This window comes from Saccopteryx bilineata, chromosome 9, assembly GCF_036850765.1.
Source record: "Saccopteryx bilineata isolate mSacBil1 chromosome 9, mSacBil1_pri_phased_curated, whole genome shotgun sequence".
In the NCBI taxonomy this organism is placed as follows: Eukaryota; Metazoa; Chordata; class Mammalia; order Chiroptera; family Emballonuridae; genus Saccopteryx; species Saccopteryx bilineata.
The window spans coordinates 61,686,865-61,705,648 of record NC_089498.1 but is presented as its reverse complement, the minus strand read 5'-3'; the positions used below and the strand labels follow the sequence as shown (position 1 = coordinate 61,705,648).

General features: G+C 37.6%; 1 protein-coding gene across 2 annotated transcripts in view; it reads left to right on the top strand.

Moving 5' to 3' along the window:
- ANK3 (ankyrin 3) overlaps window positions 1-18,784 on the top strand; it is a 745,841-nt gene that overhangs the window by 171,037 nt on the left and 556,020 nt on the right. The window contains exon 1 of one of the 2 annotated variants that reach the window (XM_066242003.1): window positions 7,909-8,347. The exons of the other annotated variant lie outside the window; for it this stretch is intronic. Coding sequence (XP_066098100.1) covers window positions 8,285-8,347 — 63 coding nt within the window. The 5' untranslated portion in view covers window positions 7,909-8,284. Of the gene's footprint in view, window positions 1-7,908; window positions 8,348-18,784 lie in introns of those variants that run through there. 2 annotated transcript variants of the gene reach the window in all.

Here is an 18,784-nt window from a genome sequence, read left to right as displayed (position 1 = left end):
GAGGAGTTGTATGAATTTTATGATGAATAAAACTTGAGTTCAATAACTTAATGTAATGCATTTTTTTTTCAAATTTCGGACCCCAAGGGCATTGTATTCGGTGGGACAGTTGAATCCATGTACATATAATAAATTAAAAAAAAAATTTCGGGCCCCCAAATTAAGGTGTGTTTTATGCATGGGAGCGTTTTATACATGGGGGGACATGGAGGGACATGGGGGAACATGGGGGAACATGGGGGAACACGGGGAAGTATTAGTTGTGGTTTTCTAGTCACGTACTTATTTCTCATTTTGATGTAAAATAGAGGCTATTGTTTTTCAGTCTGATTCCTAGACCAAAACAAGAAATCATCTTTACTGATTTTCCTGAAAGACTTGAGTACAGTCATGAAAATAAAATTCACAAAGTAAGAAGTGAAAGTGGCTAGTAAGCATGAAAGGAGTCAACATTTGGCCTCACCTGTGGGGGTGCAGCAGATGGGGCCTGGGCCTGGAATGCTGAGGTCACCAGTTCGAGATCCTGGGCTGGCCTGGGCAGGGCACATGTGGGAGTTGATGCCTCCTGCTCCTCCCCCCCTTCTCTTTCTCTTTCTCTCTCTCTCTCTTCCCTCTCTAAAATTAATAAATAGAATCTTTGAGAGAGAAAAAGAAAGGAGTCAACATTTCTACTAAGCAGAGAAATGCAAATTAAACCCCAGCATAATAATATTTTCCTTTGTCCATTTAGCAAATATTATAAAAGATTGATGCTAACTTATGTTGATGAAGGTGTGAGTAAGCATATATCTTTATACACTGGTGAGGAATTTTTTCTTTTCTTTTTTTTAGTGAGAATGAGACAGTGAGAGAGAGAGATAGACAGAAAGGGAGAGGGATGAGAAGCATCAGCTCATAGTTGGGGCACTTTTAGTTGTTCATTGACTGCTTTCTCATATGTGCCTTGACCAGGGGGGCTGTAGCTGAGCCAATGACCCCTTGTTCAAACAAGGCGATCAAGCCAGTAATCTTGGGCTTCAAGCCAGAGACCTTTGGGCTCAAGCCAGCAACCGTAGGATCATGTCTATGATCCTACGCTTAAGCCAGAGACCCCACATTCAAGTTGGTGAGTCCTCTTTCAAGCCAGACAAGCCCCTGCTAAAGCCGGCAACCTCAAGGTTTCAAACCTGGGTCCTCAGCATCCTAGGCTGATGCTCTATCCACTGCGCCACCACCAGTCAGACAGAGGAATGTTTAGATTGATAATGAGTGATAAACTCTGGAGGAATGTCATTCTTACTGCCTATCCTGAAGTGATTTTTTCTGAATATTACTATGTCTTAAATATACAAGCCCTTTAAAATTAGAAGTGTATTTTTGTATCAAAGGCATTAATATGGAAAATGCTATGAGGAGGATTATGAAAGGAATGGCGGTGCCCTGGGGCCCCTCACTGGAAGACGAATTGACGGTTTCACTTACTAGGTTGGAGGAATATGCATAAAGAACCATACCAGATCCCAAGTATGTGTGGCAATCAATAAAAACTGATTTTAAAATTAAGGATATTACCTTAACTTTATTACTGTTACTTTCAACTAATCTGAGGATTCATCATGACATGATGAAAACATCGTTGGCTGAAGCCTAGGCCTAGCTTTAATTCTAATATCGTCTTGATCATGGGCTGAACAAGGCAATATCCTGGTTTCCCAGGCATGTGGGTGGAGCTGAGGCAGGAGGTTCCTGGCACAGCTGTCCTGATCTTTATTCCACAGCTTCTTTGCTTTGATAACTAATTCCTATTTCATTGCAGTTTCCACTTTATTTATTTATTTTAAAATTTTTACTTTTTCAAGATTTTTATCTCGAATCTATTCCTGTTCCATGAACAAATGATTTCAGGCATTGGTGCCAACAATTATTAAGCAAAATGGGGTAACAAGTAGGATGTGTACAGACATACTTGTCACTATATCATAAGGATTTGAGCCAAGGTGGCATTAACATTAGTATAAAATTTTAATATATTATAAGATCTGACTTACATTAAAATTTTTATTTTCTAACCCCTTTTATTTTAGTAGGTGAAAAAATATGGGTCTCAATATTACTGTATTAGTTCAATGTAGAGAGTTGAGAAGCTATTTTTGTGGACATTTGCTGAAAAAGGACACCAGTAGAGCTTCATCTGACCATCTTTTGTGTGGTGTTTTCACAACAATAAAAGAAAACCCAGCAGAACTATTGATGCCATTTTGGTGTGGATCCAAATATCTGCATCATACTTCTTATTCATTTTAATATCAGCATTGATGGAGATTATTTTTTATAGACAAGGGAATGTATTTAGAATCTGTCTCCATGGTCCTTGTAAAAATCATTTAGGATCTCTTTTGTTATTAAGTAAAACACATGGATTTGAGGACGGATCAGAGGAATGACTCATCAGGGCAGTCACCTCACAAAAGACTGGGTATCGGGGCTGGTAAATATCACCAGGCCTCTAAAGAGAATTGTCATCCTAGTGAAAGAAAATTACCCTGCTCCAAAATCGTTACTGATGAACAGGCAAAGATTCAAGGAAGAAAATAAACACAAAACACATCACCCATTTACAGGCTGTATCTTTTGGAACATTTTGTTTCTCTCCCTTTCACTAATCTATTTTGATTATGTCATTACATTTTAAGGGGCACATGGCTGAATAATCAGGAAAGAAAGAACACCCGGAACAAAGCAGGAAAACCCTGCTATAGACCTGCCTTAAGGGTTCCGATGCATTGTCAGAATGGGACTAACTCACCAACCTGTACACCTCAACCTGTAATTTCACAGATAATGTTGCTTAGAGAAAATCTAGGCTTAAGAAATTCTATTAAAAATATTAATGAGCAGTACCTGTGGTCACTGGCGATGATGAACCTCATGTGATGTTTGAGAATGGACTGACAGTGAGTTAATTCATGGGCTCATTATACTTCACCTCATGCCCACACCTACCTGAATTTTGATTTGCTCCAAGCAGATGTGCAGATGTCACTGTATGTCATTTTTCAATATTAAGCATCACAAACTAGAAGCTTGAATACATAGAGTGCCTTTTCTCAGATGTTTTTACTCACATTACGTATAGCAAGACATTGTATAAAACAGTAGATTTGATACCTAAAACAAATTAGATGGTTTTCGTATTTATTGATCATCACTAGGGATGGCCCAGGAGGTCAGGGGCTCGGGCACATCCCCAGAGGCAGACGGTCCGCAGGAGGCGGAAGCAGTATGGGGCTCATGGCATTAGAAACCCAGGACCATCCTTCATCTGTGGGATAAAGATTGAGCAGTGGGGTTTCTGAAGCAACCATCTATTTCTTGTCAGACTGTTTCTCCTGTTTCCTTCTCTTCTGACATTTACACCAAATGGGGCATGGTGAATACCAAAACCCCACAGTGAAGGTTCCCTGAGATACACCCAATGAACCCTAGTTTTATATTTCTCCTAATTTAAGGTGCACGCATAAGTATTGAACACAAGTTTCTTGCCACTGAATATTATGTATCTCAGACCTTGCTCTTGTTACCCTCCCTGGGAGATAGCTGTGTAGAGGAAAGATCACCCTTCAGAGGAGGAGTCAGTGAAACTGCTCCTGGTCCCAGCTTGCTGTTAACTGATCGCGCCTTCAGGGAAGACTTGTCAGGGCCATGGGGGGGGGGGGGGGGTTAAGGAGAATATCTCAGTGCTTCATTGGGATCTATCTCTGAAGAGATTTCTGGAAAAGTAGCTTACTTGCCGGAAGTTTTGTCTTTAACTTGACAAGTATTTTAAACATTGAGGACTAATGAATGGTATCAAGGGAATGCTATTAGATTTAGCAACTACTTTAGCTTGCCAACTAGCAGTGTAACTTACAGTAAATACATGACATCCCAGACTTAAAAATAAAATTTGTCTATTCATATAGGTATTTCTGCTGAACATAACTGGAAACCTTTTTTTTAAAAAAAATGTTTAATGTTGTAATTTAATTTTAGTCAAGAAATTCTACTGAATATTAGGGTTTCCAAATGAATTTTATGGAGAATATATTTTTTCAAATTTGCTTCCTATTAATCCCAGCCTAGTTATTTGTCCTATGGTAAGCTGCTTTCACTTTAAAAATAGATCTGTTCTACGAGACTTAACTTGGCTCTGGTTGTTGTCCTCTTATGCGGGTTATTTAATTTAAAAATAGAACTGTCTCAGTAGATCTGTATCAACTAGTTTACGATGGTTTCTATCTGGAGTAAACTCTAATGAGGCAGGCAGTTCTGTGGAGTCAGATTTGGGAGCAGTGTACTCCAGTCATGTCTTCCCTCCTGGCATCCTGACGGAAGAGAGTTTTGTTTCCAGCCTGGTGATTTCAGTGTATTTAGCTTGTAAGTATTTTCTTAGGCTAAATTGAAGTTGCTCAAGGGCTGGGGGAATTTTATAATTTGGGTGAAAAGGTATTACCATTGAAAAGTAGTTAACATTTAACATTTACAGAACAAGTAATCAGCCCTAGACTGTTTTTAGATCAAATTACTCTTTTTACCCAGAGCAATTTTAATTTAAAATGGGTTGGTACACCTTTGGGTATTAAAAACAATCAGTATTTCTGTGAATGCATATTTCTAGAGTACAATGTTAGAAACACCTATTAAACAATAATAAGGAATAATTTTTCTATTTATTAAGCCTAAATTGTTTTAATTTTCAACCTTTAAGTGAAATTTAATGTCACATTTTACAAAGTAAAAATATATTTTGTTATTAGAAATTAAATTAATATTGATTTTTATAAAGTCTTAAGCCCTCAATTTTAACACAGAAACTTACTTTGCGTTCTAGTCTCTTAGAGATGTAATCATTTGTTCACTCTAGAAAGTCTAGTACTTACAAGTTATAGAAAATAAACATAAAACATGTTATACATCACATTCTCTTATTATTAAATTATAATTTATAATATTTTGTTACTTAAGTATATAATTTTTCTTTTCAGTGAAAGGAGGGGAGGCAGAGAGACAGACTCTCACATGCAGCCAGACTGGGGTCTACCTGGAAAGACCACTAGAGGGTGATACTCTGCCCATCTGGGGCATTATTCTGTTGCTTAGCAACTGAGCTCATCTTAGCATTTGAGGCAGAGGCCATGGAGCCATCCTCAGCACCCAGGGCCAACTCGCTCCAATTGAGCCATTGCTGCAGGAGGAGAAGAGAGAGAGAGAGAGAGAAGCGAGAGAGGTGGGGTGGAGAATGGTGTGTTTCTCTTGTGTAACCTGACTGGGAGTTGAACCTGGACATCCACACGCTGGGCCAACACTTTACCACTGAGCCAACTGGCCAGGGCATAATTTGATATTTTAAAATTAATTTCTGAAACCACTTTCTTTCAGGTCCAAATATATAATGTGACATCTTGAAATATAAATATATTCAGTCAGATTAATTAGTTCCTCATCAGTAAGAATAATTTCTTCCTAAAAATGATCATTTGTAGGATTTTGATATCTAATGCTGTCTTTAAAAGTCTTGTTTTGTTTTGTTTTTTTTCTGTCCAACTAGCAGAGAGCACTTTAGTTTACAATATGAGCACTGTATATATAAGTGAATACATTCAGGAGCATGTTTTACCAAAGAAATGGGCAGACAATTATCTTCAGTCACAATCTCATTCATGTCCTGTCAATTCCAGTTTATTTCACCGATATCCAAAAATTTTCATCAATTCAAACATTTTTATACTTTAAAAAATTATTATAATGACATTTTCCCCAAACACAATCTTTGCTGTGTGCTTGGCCAGATATTTTCCTGTTAGTTTTATTTTGTATATTTTATAATCATAATTCATTTGCAAGTTTTTACATGAATAGAATAAATTTAGCCTCAATTTCTGTACACCTTTAATTTTTATTTTTTAGAGAAAAATAGTCTTCTGCTCCGTGGGTATTCAGTAAATAGGCGAGGACAAAGACGTTTCTGGGAAGGTGGTCTTTAGACACTAGTCATCAGAATATCAGGATTCTACTATAGTTGAGGTACAACCTCTGTTGTTTGCCTAACGAATAATGCGAAGACTTAGATAGTTTGACTTCAATCTACCTGCTTACATACATCCTGTACCTTCTATAGAATTTGTATATAGCACCTATCTTATCCTTGAGCCTTAAAGAACTAAAGAACCCAGGTTTACTCAATTAAAGCAAATGAATGATAGAAGTGGGAAAGGACTGCCTGTTTTCCAGATTTTTTGGTGTTTTGAATATGAGGAAGAGTTGGGACTTGGGGGAAGTTGAAAGGTTTCTTCTGCCACAGTATGATTTTCTACCGTTTATTGAAAGACGAGAGGAATATGGTGGAAGAGCAGCAGAAAATGGGAAATAAGGGTAGGAAAAGGCAGGTTAAAGTCTGAACCAAAACTTAAAAGGTGAGAGTTAGGAGCCTGACACCATTTAGAATTCTGGCCACACCAGACCTGATGTTTGTTATTGTAATTGAGTCATGTAGAAGTGCACAGTGAAAAAGAAGTTCCAGTAGCTAACCCACAGTTTGAAAAATCCACGTAGCTCTTTGAGGGGTCATTTGTCCCCCTGCCCCTGCCTTGCTCACTGATGGAGAATCCATCTCAAGCATCTTTCATAATCGGGTCTTTTGGGGGGCTGGTTGGTTTGAGGGGTAGGAAAAGAATTTTAGTTGCATATACTGCAGACCCAAACCCCATTTGTATGATAGGTAAAGAATAGGGAATATTTTTGCATAAGATTCTGTCCTTTTGATTTAATATTTTAGCATAGTTTCTTCAAAACAGCGTTAAATCCTTTGACACATCACTGAAATTTAGCCCTTGTGATGCCTTTTTCCCTGTAAGGCTGTGCTTTTTATTATTTTAATCCAATTTCTTCTGAATGCAAATGTTGATTTTAATTCAGTACCTCCTGAATACAAATGTTAGAGTGAGGTAATATTATTATTCTTGGATCCCAGGCCCCTAAGAATGGATCTGACCCTGCTCTCCATTTTCTCCTCCCTCTTCTCTCCTTTCTCCCTTCTCTTCCTTCTCCCACTTGTGTTAGTTATTGGCTCAGAGAGAACTTGTTTTGATTCATGGTTGACTGTGGCAGTACATAAAACTTTGTTCATTCTTGAATCAGAAGGTATCTGTCACTCCTCAAGAGATGCTTAAATAACAGCTTCTGGTGGTAATTCAGCTATGTGTACATGGATGAAAAGCCTGGTGCAGGAGTTTCCCCCCAGGTGTGAACAACCCTCCCACAAAAAACCAGAAAACATCTTGAAGTCTGGGTCTCAGGACTGCAAAGCATGGAGTGTGAACCTTAATCTGAGAGTTGTCCTGCCCTAAACATGGCCAGGAAGCATTGAATGTTTCTTCTGCCTTACTCTTAGTATTTCCTGAATCTTCTGCAGGGTCTCTTGGTTGGTTGGTTAGTATATTCATGGAAGAAACCAATGATTAAACATGAATGATAGCAAATTAGATATGGGGACTTCTGTAATTAGCCCTTCATTAGAAATCTTTATCTGAAAATTGGCAATTTGCCTATCTTTTTGCTTATCACATAAAAAAATATAATGGAGAAAGTGTACCCTTAGGATTCTCCAGTTGGTAGTAGGGCTCTTTTATTGTTTGAATCCTTGAGTGGTTTGTTTTTTTTTAACCAAATAGTAACCTGATCTTTTATCACTCTCCGGGCTGCCTCCTCCTCTGGTATGCCCTGATGTATTCCACACATGTGTTCACATGGGAGGCGCGCAGCGCTGAGAGCAATTTACATTCGGCTTCCCAGCCTGCTAGAAGCAGCAAATCAGCCTCTGGGAAGGCTTCAGAGACTTGTCAGCAGTCTGTAGCTTATTTCTCTGTGTGTGAGGGTGTGTGTGTGTGTCTCTCCTTCTGTCTTTCTCTCCCCATTTACAGGCTGGAATCACTGTGGAGGAACAAGCAACAAAGTCTTGTCAAGATTGTATCTCAGGGTAATGATTAGTTAAAAACGAAAGACTATAATAGTGGTTTTCGTTAGAGAAAGAACCGACTGTTTGATGTAGGGAACACTCAGTTTCTTCCCGAGGAGAGCGACCGGGGCTACATGAGCAGCCCGCGGCTCTGACAGCAGCAGGGGCTGGGTGTAAGCGGAGGCTGCTTGCCTGGGGAGCCCCGTCAATGGACTTTGGTCTGAAGGCTTTGACTCTTTGTCTTGGTTTTGAATGTTGGAATACGGGCAGTGATCTCCTGTCTTTTATCAACTCACCTGATTTAAAGGAAAGATGAGTGAAGAACCAAAGGAGAAAAATGCAAAGCCTGCTCATAGGAAGAGGAAAGGAAAAAAGGTAAGAAATGAATAAGCAACATGTTCTCTGTATTGTTCTCTGGTCCTGGGAGGAAGTGATCTTCAGTCTGAATTGTTAAGAGACTGGATTTTAAGAAGCTGCTAGAATCAGAATGCTTTTGTTTTTCTGGTCTATTAATGGGTGTGTGCTGTGTTGGAAAAAAAACATCACAACTCGGCTACATTGCTAAAATATTTAAACAGTTAAATATAGTCATTTAGATTTCACTGAAGTGGTATGTTTTTCATAGTGATATTCAGGATTATTAAGTAAACACATGTCCTAATTATGTGGGTGGGTATGTTTTTTTACCCCTTTAAATTTTCCAGAATGCTCGTTAATCAACAGGGTAAAATTACTTATGGATATTATTATGGTATAGTTGTTTAGCTTTAACACATATTTTAGGTAAACTTAAGGAAACCTGTAGTTAGTTATACTTTAAAATTACATATGGAGGTGGGCTCCATTTTAATTATTGATCAGCTTATGGCTGACAAATTTGCAATCGACTGCAATTGTACAACCTTATTCCTAATTTGTTCATTCTAATTTATAGAATTAATTTTTTTTACATGTAAATTGAATAATCTTCAAAATATAAAGGTGATTATTGTAAATCCGTGGATTCATTTGGGTTTTCTTGAATGTGTGTATCTTAAAATGTGCTCTTAACTTTTTAATACATTTTGAAATGCAATTGGTGGGGAGGTGATTCCCTAAGTCTGGCATTTGCTTTTTATTCATTGTGGCTTCCACTGGCTTCCACAGGGCGTGCCACCAATGGAAAAGACAGTTGTGTATCTGTAACAAAGAAAAACAAATTCTTAAAATAGAATTATAGTTCATAGCTATTTGAGGAAAATGTGTACTATATTTTTTAATCTACAATAAAAATCTTCAGATATTATATTTTAATTACTAGGACTGTTATATATAATTGTGACTCTTTAAAATGCTTCCTTGACCCACTGTAATATATGCTCAACCAATGGACACATAGAGAATGGATGGCTGCAGTAGAGAAGATAAAAATTTCAACCACTCATTGAATTGTCAGGCATTTGAAAATATTTTCATAATCTATTTATTATTTATGAAAGAGTCATTTGAATATGGTGTTCTTAAAGGAGCTATCATTAGTGGTCTCAAAGGACACATTTATGAACATACCAACATTCTAGGGCAGTGGTTCAACATCCTACAGATGGCGAAGCCTTCCAGACTGGCTTTAAGTCAGCCTTGACTTTTTGTACATTGTCTCAACAGGGGTTGATGATGTTGTAAAGGTGCTACTCTGATTTCCCAAGGGAGCAGGCCACAGCTGCACAGCACAAACAATTTGTTTAATGCCTGGCATAGTGGTGCTGGTCTCAAGGAAAGCTGTCAGCTTTGCTCATGTTTATGAGATATGGCCTTAAGTGTCTGACAGGCTCCACCATGATTCTGCACACAGAGTGTCACGGGGAGCCCAGACAAACATCATGAGCCACGACAGTGCAATCCAGATTGAAATGAACCCTGGCTGGGTTGGTTGTAAATCATTTAGCTTTATGCGGAATCCTGTAACATGGGCATTATTTCCTCTCTCTTTTGAAATTTCCCCAGCTGTGTTCCTTTCCTCCTCCTATGAGGTTATCCTGCTCAGAGCACAATATGAAGTCAGTTGCTTTGAACACTTCTTCCTTCTACTCCACATGTTCCCAACTGCTGCCAGGTGCTCTTTATGAAAGCCTTCATCATGACACTGTTCCCCATTACCTTTCAAACTCCCGACTGCCTGCTCAGTGAAATCCACATTCCTGACCCCAGAGCTTGAAGCCCTTCGCAATCTAACCTAAACCCACATCCTAAGCTTTTGTCCCCTTCACCACTTACTTCATTTACATCTGATTCCGTCCAAAGTGGATTCTTATGAGTTCATGAATTAATCTATTTCTTCTGATGCCTGTTCTTTGTCCATGGAGAAAGCATTTCTGTGCCAGCCTGCCTGGTGAAATCCGACCAATCCATGAAGATCCAACACAGATCTTGACCTCTTGACATTTGTTTGATTCACCTTCGTTAGAATTCAACTGGTCTTCTGGATTTGTTGACACAGCACTTTATACAGTTGGGCACTTGACACATTCTAATTCTTTTTTAAGTTACCATGTTCCTGCCCTGTTACCTTGTTCACCTTGAAGCTACACATCAACAGGCATTCAGCATGCTCTCTGTATTCAGCTGACACTAAGGAAGTGTCTCATTGACTTATCTCAACCATTTACTAACCCGAATGCACCAATAATTTTCATGTTAGAGCAGATATATATCAAGCAGGAGATATGTTTTAAATTAATAGGCCCTTTTCACATTTCTTGGATAAAGCATGCAATCTTTTTTATTGGATGTGTGTGTGTGTGTATTTCATGTCCTTCTCAACCAAATATTTCAGAAACTCTCGGGGTGTTCTATGTGACCTAGACTGCATGCAGAATTGGTGGGTGTGGTTAAATGAAATCATTTCAGGTAGGAAATTTATGCAACCTGCCTAATTCTGTGGCAACAAGTTCCCCGAGTATTTTAAATATTTCCTAGTTATTTATGGAATTATTTTGATCTAAAATTTAGTGTGGAATTCTTTTTGTGTAGAAATATACCTCAAAATTGCCTTTAAAATTATGCTTTGCTATTGAGTGTTTTCAGAACAGAGCACATGCTTAGGGTATATGGGTATAAAGTTTGTCATGAGACATTTAATTTGGCATCAGCGAGGTGAATGTGATAGAATCATGATGCTATTCTATTGTTAGCACATTGTAAGTATTTTGCAATTTGCTCAGGAATATAAGGATTTAAATTGATATTAGGAAATGTTTTTTTTCCTAATGATTTTTAGATCTTGTTCTGGAATTTGTGTATGCCCACATTTTGTAGCTGTTTCTTTCTCATTTTGGTTACAGAGAAAGGACTTACCAAAAGTCAGAATACTTGAGTTCCACTTTAGTGCTTCTAACTTGCTATCTTGTCTTTGAAAGGACAAACTATATACCTGGTACTGCAACTAGGGATATTATAAGAGTAAAGTAAAAATCATTAATAAAACCATATTTTCAAAGGAGGTTTTAAAATGATAACTCCTAAACTCAAAGTGGTTGTGATCGTAGAATTTTAAACTTACTCTAGAGTGGCTGATTCTCCAGTTGGAACGACAAATGAGGACATACTGTCCACTTGATATTATACTGCCAGAAGTGCGTAGTCAACCAGCCACCAAAAATTAAGTGTAAAAAAAATGACACAATGATTTTATTTATTTAGCACCTGGATTCATAGCTAAAGTTCAGTGGCTTAAATTACCATAGGCTGCGTGGCTTACACAGTAGAAATTTACTCTCAGTTCTGGTGGCTGAAAGTTTGAGATCAGGGCGCCAGCTTGGTTGGACTGCGATGAGTGCTCTTCCTGGCGTGTAGAATCCTTCTCGCTGTGTGCTCATATAGCCTTTCCCTGGTATGTGCAAGTGGAGAGAGAAAAAAACCCTCTCTCTTCTTATAAAGGCACCAGTCCTGTTAGATTAGGATCTCACCCATATGACCTCATTTAACTCTAATAACCCCCAATGCCTCATGTCTCAATATAGTCACACTTGTAGTTAGGAATTCAACATAGGAATTGGAAGAGGGATGTAGTTCAATCTGTAGGAGTATCTAAAGAAGGGTGTGTTGTCCAGGTTCCCAACTTAAATATGCTTAATAAAACATGTGGTGGTGATTGAAGTCCTTTCAAGTAATATAGTTATTCAGCAGATGCAGTGTAGTGGAGAGCCTTTAGTCCCTGGGCCAGAGCCAGCTATGGTAAACCGATTCGGGCAGAAAGCATTATGTGTACCAAATAAAGGTGAATTCAATTTGCACCAGTGACAGACAGAGGGGAATGGTAAATTCCATGGTAGGAAAGGATAGATAGAGGAAGCCATGCTTGAGTTGATGTTAAAAGGCAACATGTTTCCCAAGTGTTCTCTTAGAGAGTCAGATCCTTCTTAATAATAGAGAGTGTGGGATGAAAGGGAGAGAAAGATTTGAAGTAGCCTGACTTGCTCAGGAATCTAAGCATCGCTTTGTGTGGTTGGCATGTAGAGTACAGAGATGTACTATTGCAAGATACAAGGATGGAAAGAAAGAAAAGGACCGTTGCAAGGAGATTTTTTTTTGAGAAAAAAATCTCTTTTTTGTCCTGGTATTCACCAAAAGGCTTTGAAGAAATAAGTATACATTTATATTTGCTTTGGAGAAAAACATTCCTAGTATTTGGTAGGGATATTAGGTCTTTGTTTTGCATCATCATTCCATCTGGTCAGAATACATGTCATACAGTTTCATTGCCAGTGATTCCTGTGAACCTGGTCCCTTGAATGTTTCATTCAGTGATTTTTTTTTTTTAGTGACAGATTGGAGAAAGATATTTGTACCCTGCGGGATAATAAGTCCCATAGCAGTGAGTTTGCTTATTTTCTAGACAACTTCAGTAAAGGCATTGTCATCATTTCTGTTCAGTTGCCTTTTTCACCCTAAGAATCCAAAATAGCTTATTTAAGTTAGTTTTATAGTTTCTGTTACTTCTGAGAGTGGACTGTACAACGTTCTCTCCTCCTTCCCTCCTCTTTTCTTTTCTCTCTCTCTCTCTCTCATTCCCTCTCACTCTCTTTCTTCCCATGTGCTTGCCTCATGTGTGAGAGCTGCACTTGTTTATTCTCTGATAAAGCTTAAATTACCCAAATGTATATTCATTTTTCAAGGGAGAGTCAAGGAAATGTCCATTTCTGATTTCCATTCAATATTCCTAATGCTGCTGGAGTTTCTTTCTTAAATTTTTTTTAAATTAAATTTTTTGAGGTGACATTGGTTAAAAGTGCTGGAGTTTCATTGTTGAATTCATCTCTGGTTTTAGGTGCTTTGATGAAGGTGCTTTGCATACATGGTGCCCTCTTATTAAATGACAGTGTGCTGCTATACCTTGAGCACTTGGCACATGTGTTGACCTTTGATTTTCTTTTGTGGGTTTGGCCATCATTCACATTGCTCACCTTGCTCTACAAGCATATAACCTCTCAAACCCTTTTCTTGGTGAGCAGGACAAGTTATTTAAATTATCATTCAATGAGTATGAGCTTACATACAGTGCACCGTGACTTCTGAGAGGCTCATGATATATTACTCCAGGTCACATGGCTTTTATATGCGTTTCCATTTTACTGTGTGCAGCACTGTCAGATGTTTTTTCTCTTAGTCTTATGTTGGGAAAACAGCTATGTTAGGCTTGCTCGCTTGTACTTTACCTGATTACTGCATAAGCACATGGCAATGCAACGTGAATATAGCCTATGTAAGGGTAGGTGCTTGCCCTCAGGGCAGACTGTGAATTGCCTGCCTGCCTGCCTGCCTGCCTGCTACTGAGAGGGCCGTTTTTGCTGTTCATTCACCTGCTGCCGTGAGAAGCCGTTTCCCCCTGCCTGTTTGCTTGTGGGCCATTGGAAGACTCTATTAAATGGGAAAGGCCCAATGCTTTCTGGCTCTACAGTTCCTCTACCATGTGGCTGAATCCAGTGTGGACCTGCCTGGCCTGGGCTAGATATTTAAAGATCTTAAAATTTTCTATTATTCTTACTTTTGCTTGTTAATCTTACATTTACAAATGCTATCAACTTTATAGTGTTAATAGGCACTTAAAATGTTTAAATAGCTATCAAACAGTAATTTTGACTCTTTTAGTAATTTGTAATAATATTTTCTTGAATTTAGTATTGCAGTTGGCTTACTTTAGTCTGTGGATTTCCATGTATTTGTGCAAAAGGTGTTTATAGGTTAGAAACTTCTTTTACAGGGAGAAATCAAATGGATTACGGGAACCTGGGAAATAACTTCTTGGTTTTAGAATTTCATAAAATGATACACTCTCAATAAAATGCTACCTTTTAGAAATCAAATTTAGTGAGGTTAGATTTACTCGGAGATTTTCTTCAAAATGTTAGAAAGAGAGCAAAAGAAACTTAATAAAAATGTATTTAATGTATAGAAACCTTGGGGCATGAATTCTAAACATGGATTTCAAAGTGAGGCACTGATATTTCACTGTTTTAAAATCCCTTCTCCATAATTCCAAAGTCCAAACAAAAATCTGATTTTTTTAGATTTTATTTATTGATTTTTGAAGAGAGGAGAGAAATAGAGAGAAAGAAAGAGAGGGACAGTGAAAAAGAGGGGTGGAAAGCGGGAAGCCTCTACTCATAGTAGTTGCTTCTTGTATGTGCCTTGACCAGGCAAGCCTAGGATTCGAACCGGTGACATCAGCATTCCAGGTCAATGTTTTAGCCACTGTGCCACCACAGGTCAGGCCCTGATTATTTTTTCAAACTTCTTGGTAGCAAAATCTGACCCTACTTGAACTCATTTGGAAGCAAAACCTGTTCTGACCTTATGTGAAGCTATTTATAGTCTTTCTCTTACTTAGTGTGAATATTTGTATGTTTTGTTGCAGAAGTAAAAATTCTTTGCTCATGGAGTGCTATCCAAAGGCACTTCTGGGTATGTCCATAATATTGGTATATACCTTTTTAAACTTGAAAAGATCTGAATTCCAAAGCTTTTCTGCCTACAAGGATTTCAGATAATGGATTGCAAATCTATATTGAGTTCTTAGCTGCGACTGATGATGAGCTAGTCTGACTAAAGGTTGGCTTGGGGTGAGAGGGCTTGTTTTCGTCCTTAATAAATTCCAGATAAAGTGGTGCTCTGTAATACCAGGCACTATCTCAAAGGTCCATAATGCAGTTTTCGGTCTGTAGGAAAAACTGTTTCCAAAAGCATTCTAACAGATATCAGCTGGCTTGGTAATAAATCTGAACATTTGGACAGGGTGGTTTTGAAGTCGATATTGAGAAAGCCTGGTTTTCTTTTTCTTTTCTTTTAAAGTAGTGAACTGTGACTTTTCAAGGGAATAAAAAAGATCCTAACGTATTGTTTAGAAATTCTTAATTTTTGTTCATTTGATAAGGTTATAAAAATAACTCACATATGTATTTTTTTGAAAGAAAACATACAGACCTTGGGAAGATTATTGTTTGATTGAATCATTGTGCCCACCTGACAAGCATGCATTCATCAGATGAAGGGTAGTTAATTTTCCACAATTAACACATACACTTACTTGGTCTGTCATCTATCTTCAATAAAAATTCCCATTTATGACTATATTTTTAATATAACTTATTTTTAAAACTTTTTATTCTTTTTTTTCTCTCGCACAAAATTGTCAAGTAATTTATTACATGGCTATTTAGTAGTTTAAAATCTATAAGTTTCTCTCAATTTCTTATTTCTTTATTAATTTTATAACTTTAGTCATTGAAATCCTTTAGTCCAGCAACCACCAGAGAAGTAATAGGAACAAAGCATATTTAAATCATGCTATCATAAGACATCTCATTAATATTATTAGATTTCAATTGATATACTGGTGTTAACACTCTTTAAGAAAAACAATACTCTTCTAAATCATTTGCAAAGTCTTAATGCTTGAGTGTTTTTAGATTGTGAAACTTAGAATGCAGTTAAGCAGCTTGTTAATTCCTTGCAGTTTGTATAGAGCTCAAAATTTTCAATCATTCACTCCCAACTCACTAGTCTTGAACATTATATATTTCATAGCGTATGAGATACATTGGTTTGGCATTTCCATCATGCAAATGTGTGTGTGTTTTAAAATATAATTGTACAAAATTCTTTAATAGATCTAGTGCATCATTTTGGTTCTGCCTTAATACTATATCATTTTTTATTTCAACAAAGATTTTTTGAGCACTTACTAGTCTGGGTGCCAAGAGATTTATCAACGATCAAAACAGACGATAAATATACAAAGTGGATAATTACACATGATGCAGGAAGGGGAGAGCAGAGGATATTATATTGAGTGGAATACTTGAAACCATGTCAATACAATAAATTAGAAATAAAATCTTTAAAAATACAAAGTAAATAATTAGCAATAAGTCAATATTAAAATCCCACCAATGGCTTCTATAATGGAGAAATACTAGACCTCAGGGAAAGGGCAACTCCTAGAGCCAGGGTGGTAGGGAAGGCCTCCCTGAAAAAGGAACCTTAGGGGTGAACTTAGGCTCAACAGGGACTTGGTCAGCACTGGTGGAAAGATGAAATTTTAGACAGAGGAAACTGCTTAGGAAAAGGCCCTCTGATGTTTGGGTTCTGAGGAAGTAACATCACTTTAATAGCCTCTCCCAGTTGGCATGAACTTTGAAGATTTCCACATAGAGACTTCAAATATCTTTTTCCTCTTGAAATTCAGTCAATATTTTGTGATTCTTAAGGGTAGGGAAAAATATTTTAGAGAATCAGTTGGGTATATATAGTGTCTGAATAGCATAATACCCAGTGAACTTGTGAGAATAATGAACTTTTTTATTCACTTTCCCTTCAATGCTACTCATTGTTAAGTATAGTGAAGAATTTAGAACTTTTTGCAGAATCCCACATCTGTTAAGCCTCCAATTAACAATAACTGCCCCTTAGTACACAGTCTACTTGATAAATTAGAACTACAAAGTAAAGGCACATATCAGAAACAGAATATTTCTGCAAAATAATTTTTACAAATAAAATATATGTGGCCTATGAAATACGGATTGTCTTAAACTATAGACTCTACAATTCCAAGCATTTGTATTATATTTGATGTCAGCATTTTGTAGGTTCTTAATGAAGAATAATTATAGCAAATCAAGTTGATTCATTGACACAGAACTTAACCTCTGGGTAATTTATTTGGGAACATTGTAAAATTTTCCTTTGTTATTTTTATGATACTTGTGTATTTAGTCTTTATTTGTAGTGATTTCATTACCTGATAATTTACCTTGGCATTTTATAAAATTGAAAAATCTTTTTGGAACTTGATCATGTTAAATGATGGTTTCACCATTTTGACCTAGTTCATTTTAACATAGAAGAAACATCAAAACACAAAATTGAAACCATGGTAGTCTGAATATTAATGAAAAAGATTTTGTGTAGAATGACAGGTAATTAAATGAATCATGTTTTCCAGTAAATGAGGGTGGGGCAAAAGTAGGTTTACAGTTGTGAGTATGCAAAATGAGTTTATTTATACTGTTATTTTGTAATTATTGTATTATTTTTCACATGAATAACTGTAAACCTACTTTTGCCGCACCCTGAATTTATGAATAAGTTCAAGTTTCTTCTTAAAAACAAAAGCAGCCACAGTTAAGGATTTTATGGATGCCTACCCCACTACCCCCCACAGAGATGTTCATCAGAAACTTAGTGGATTGCTCCTGCTGTTAATGTGGGGTGATTTCCCTCAGTCTGTTGTTTTGGACAAATACAGAAGCACAGGAAACAGGTTGGCTCCAGATATTCCAAGTTTCTTGTTCTGACCTATTAAGTAGGGCTTATCCTCTTCAACTGTCCTTTATGTCTTAGAATTAGAAAAAAAAATGTACAGGGAATTTATGAAGGTAGAATAGCAGCAGTAGGTCCCACGATTCCATCATTTCTTTTTAAAAATAGATGGATATTGTTTTTGATTAATTCAGTTATGTGAGTGTTAGTAACTTGCAGCAACACATTAGTACTTGAGAAGTTTCCACTATCTTTCACAGAATTTTGTTATTTTAGGGGATTTCTAAAACAAAGCTCTAAACATGAAGGAAGGTCCTCTATATTTATTACAAAGCTACAAAATATTAATTTTAATTGCTTAAATTAATGACTGATTATTCTCTAAGTAGTCCGTCTGATGAAATACTTTTACACTAATCTCTCATCTTTAAATAAAAGGTCTTTTAGGAGGTAAACTTTAGGCCCTACGTTACAGTACTCTGTGTAAATTATAAATATGGCAATTATAGTTTAGCTTTAGAAAATATGACAGATGTATGTTCTGATGTAGCTTCATTAAACTAATGAGACCACATATGCCTTTTATCTTCTACTTTTAAAACTTTTCTGTAATCTTTTTTTTTTTTTCATTTTTCTGAAGCTGGAAACAGGGAGAGACAGTCAGACAGACTCCCGCATGCGCCCGACCGGGATCCACCCGGCATGCCCACCAGGGGCGACGCTCTGCCCACCAGGGGGCGATGCTCTGCCCATCCTGGGCGTCGCCATGTTGCGACCAGAGCCACTCTAGCGCCTGAGGCAGAGGCCACAGAGCCATCCCCAGCGCCCAGGCCATCTTTGCTCCAATGGAGCCTTGGCTGCGGGAGGGGAAGAGGGAGACAGAGAGGAAAGCGCGGCGGAGGGGTGGAGAAGCAAATGGGCGCTTCTCCTGTGTGCCCTGGCCGGGAATCGAACCCGGGTCCTCCGCACACTAGGCCGACGCTCTACCGCTGAGCCAACTGGCCAGGGCCTTTT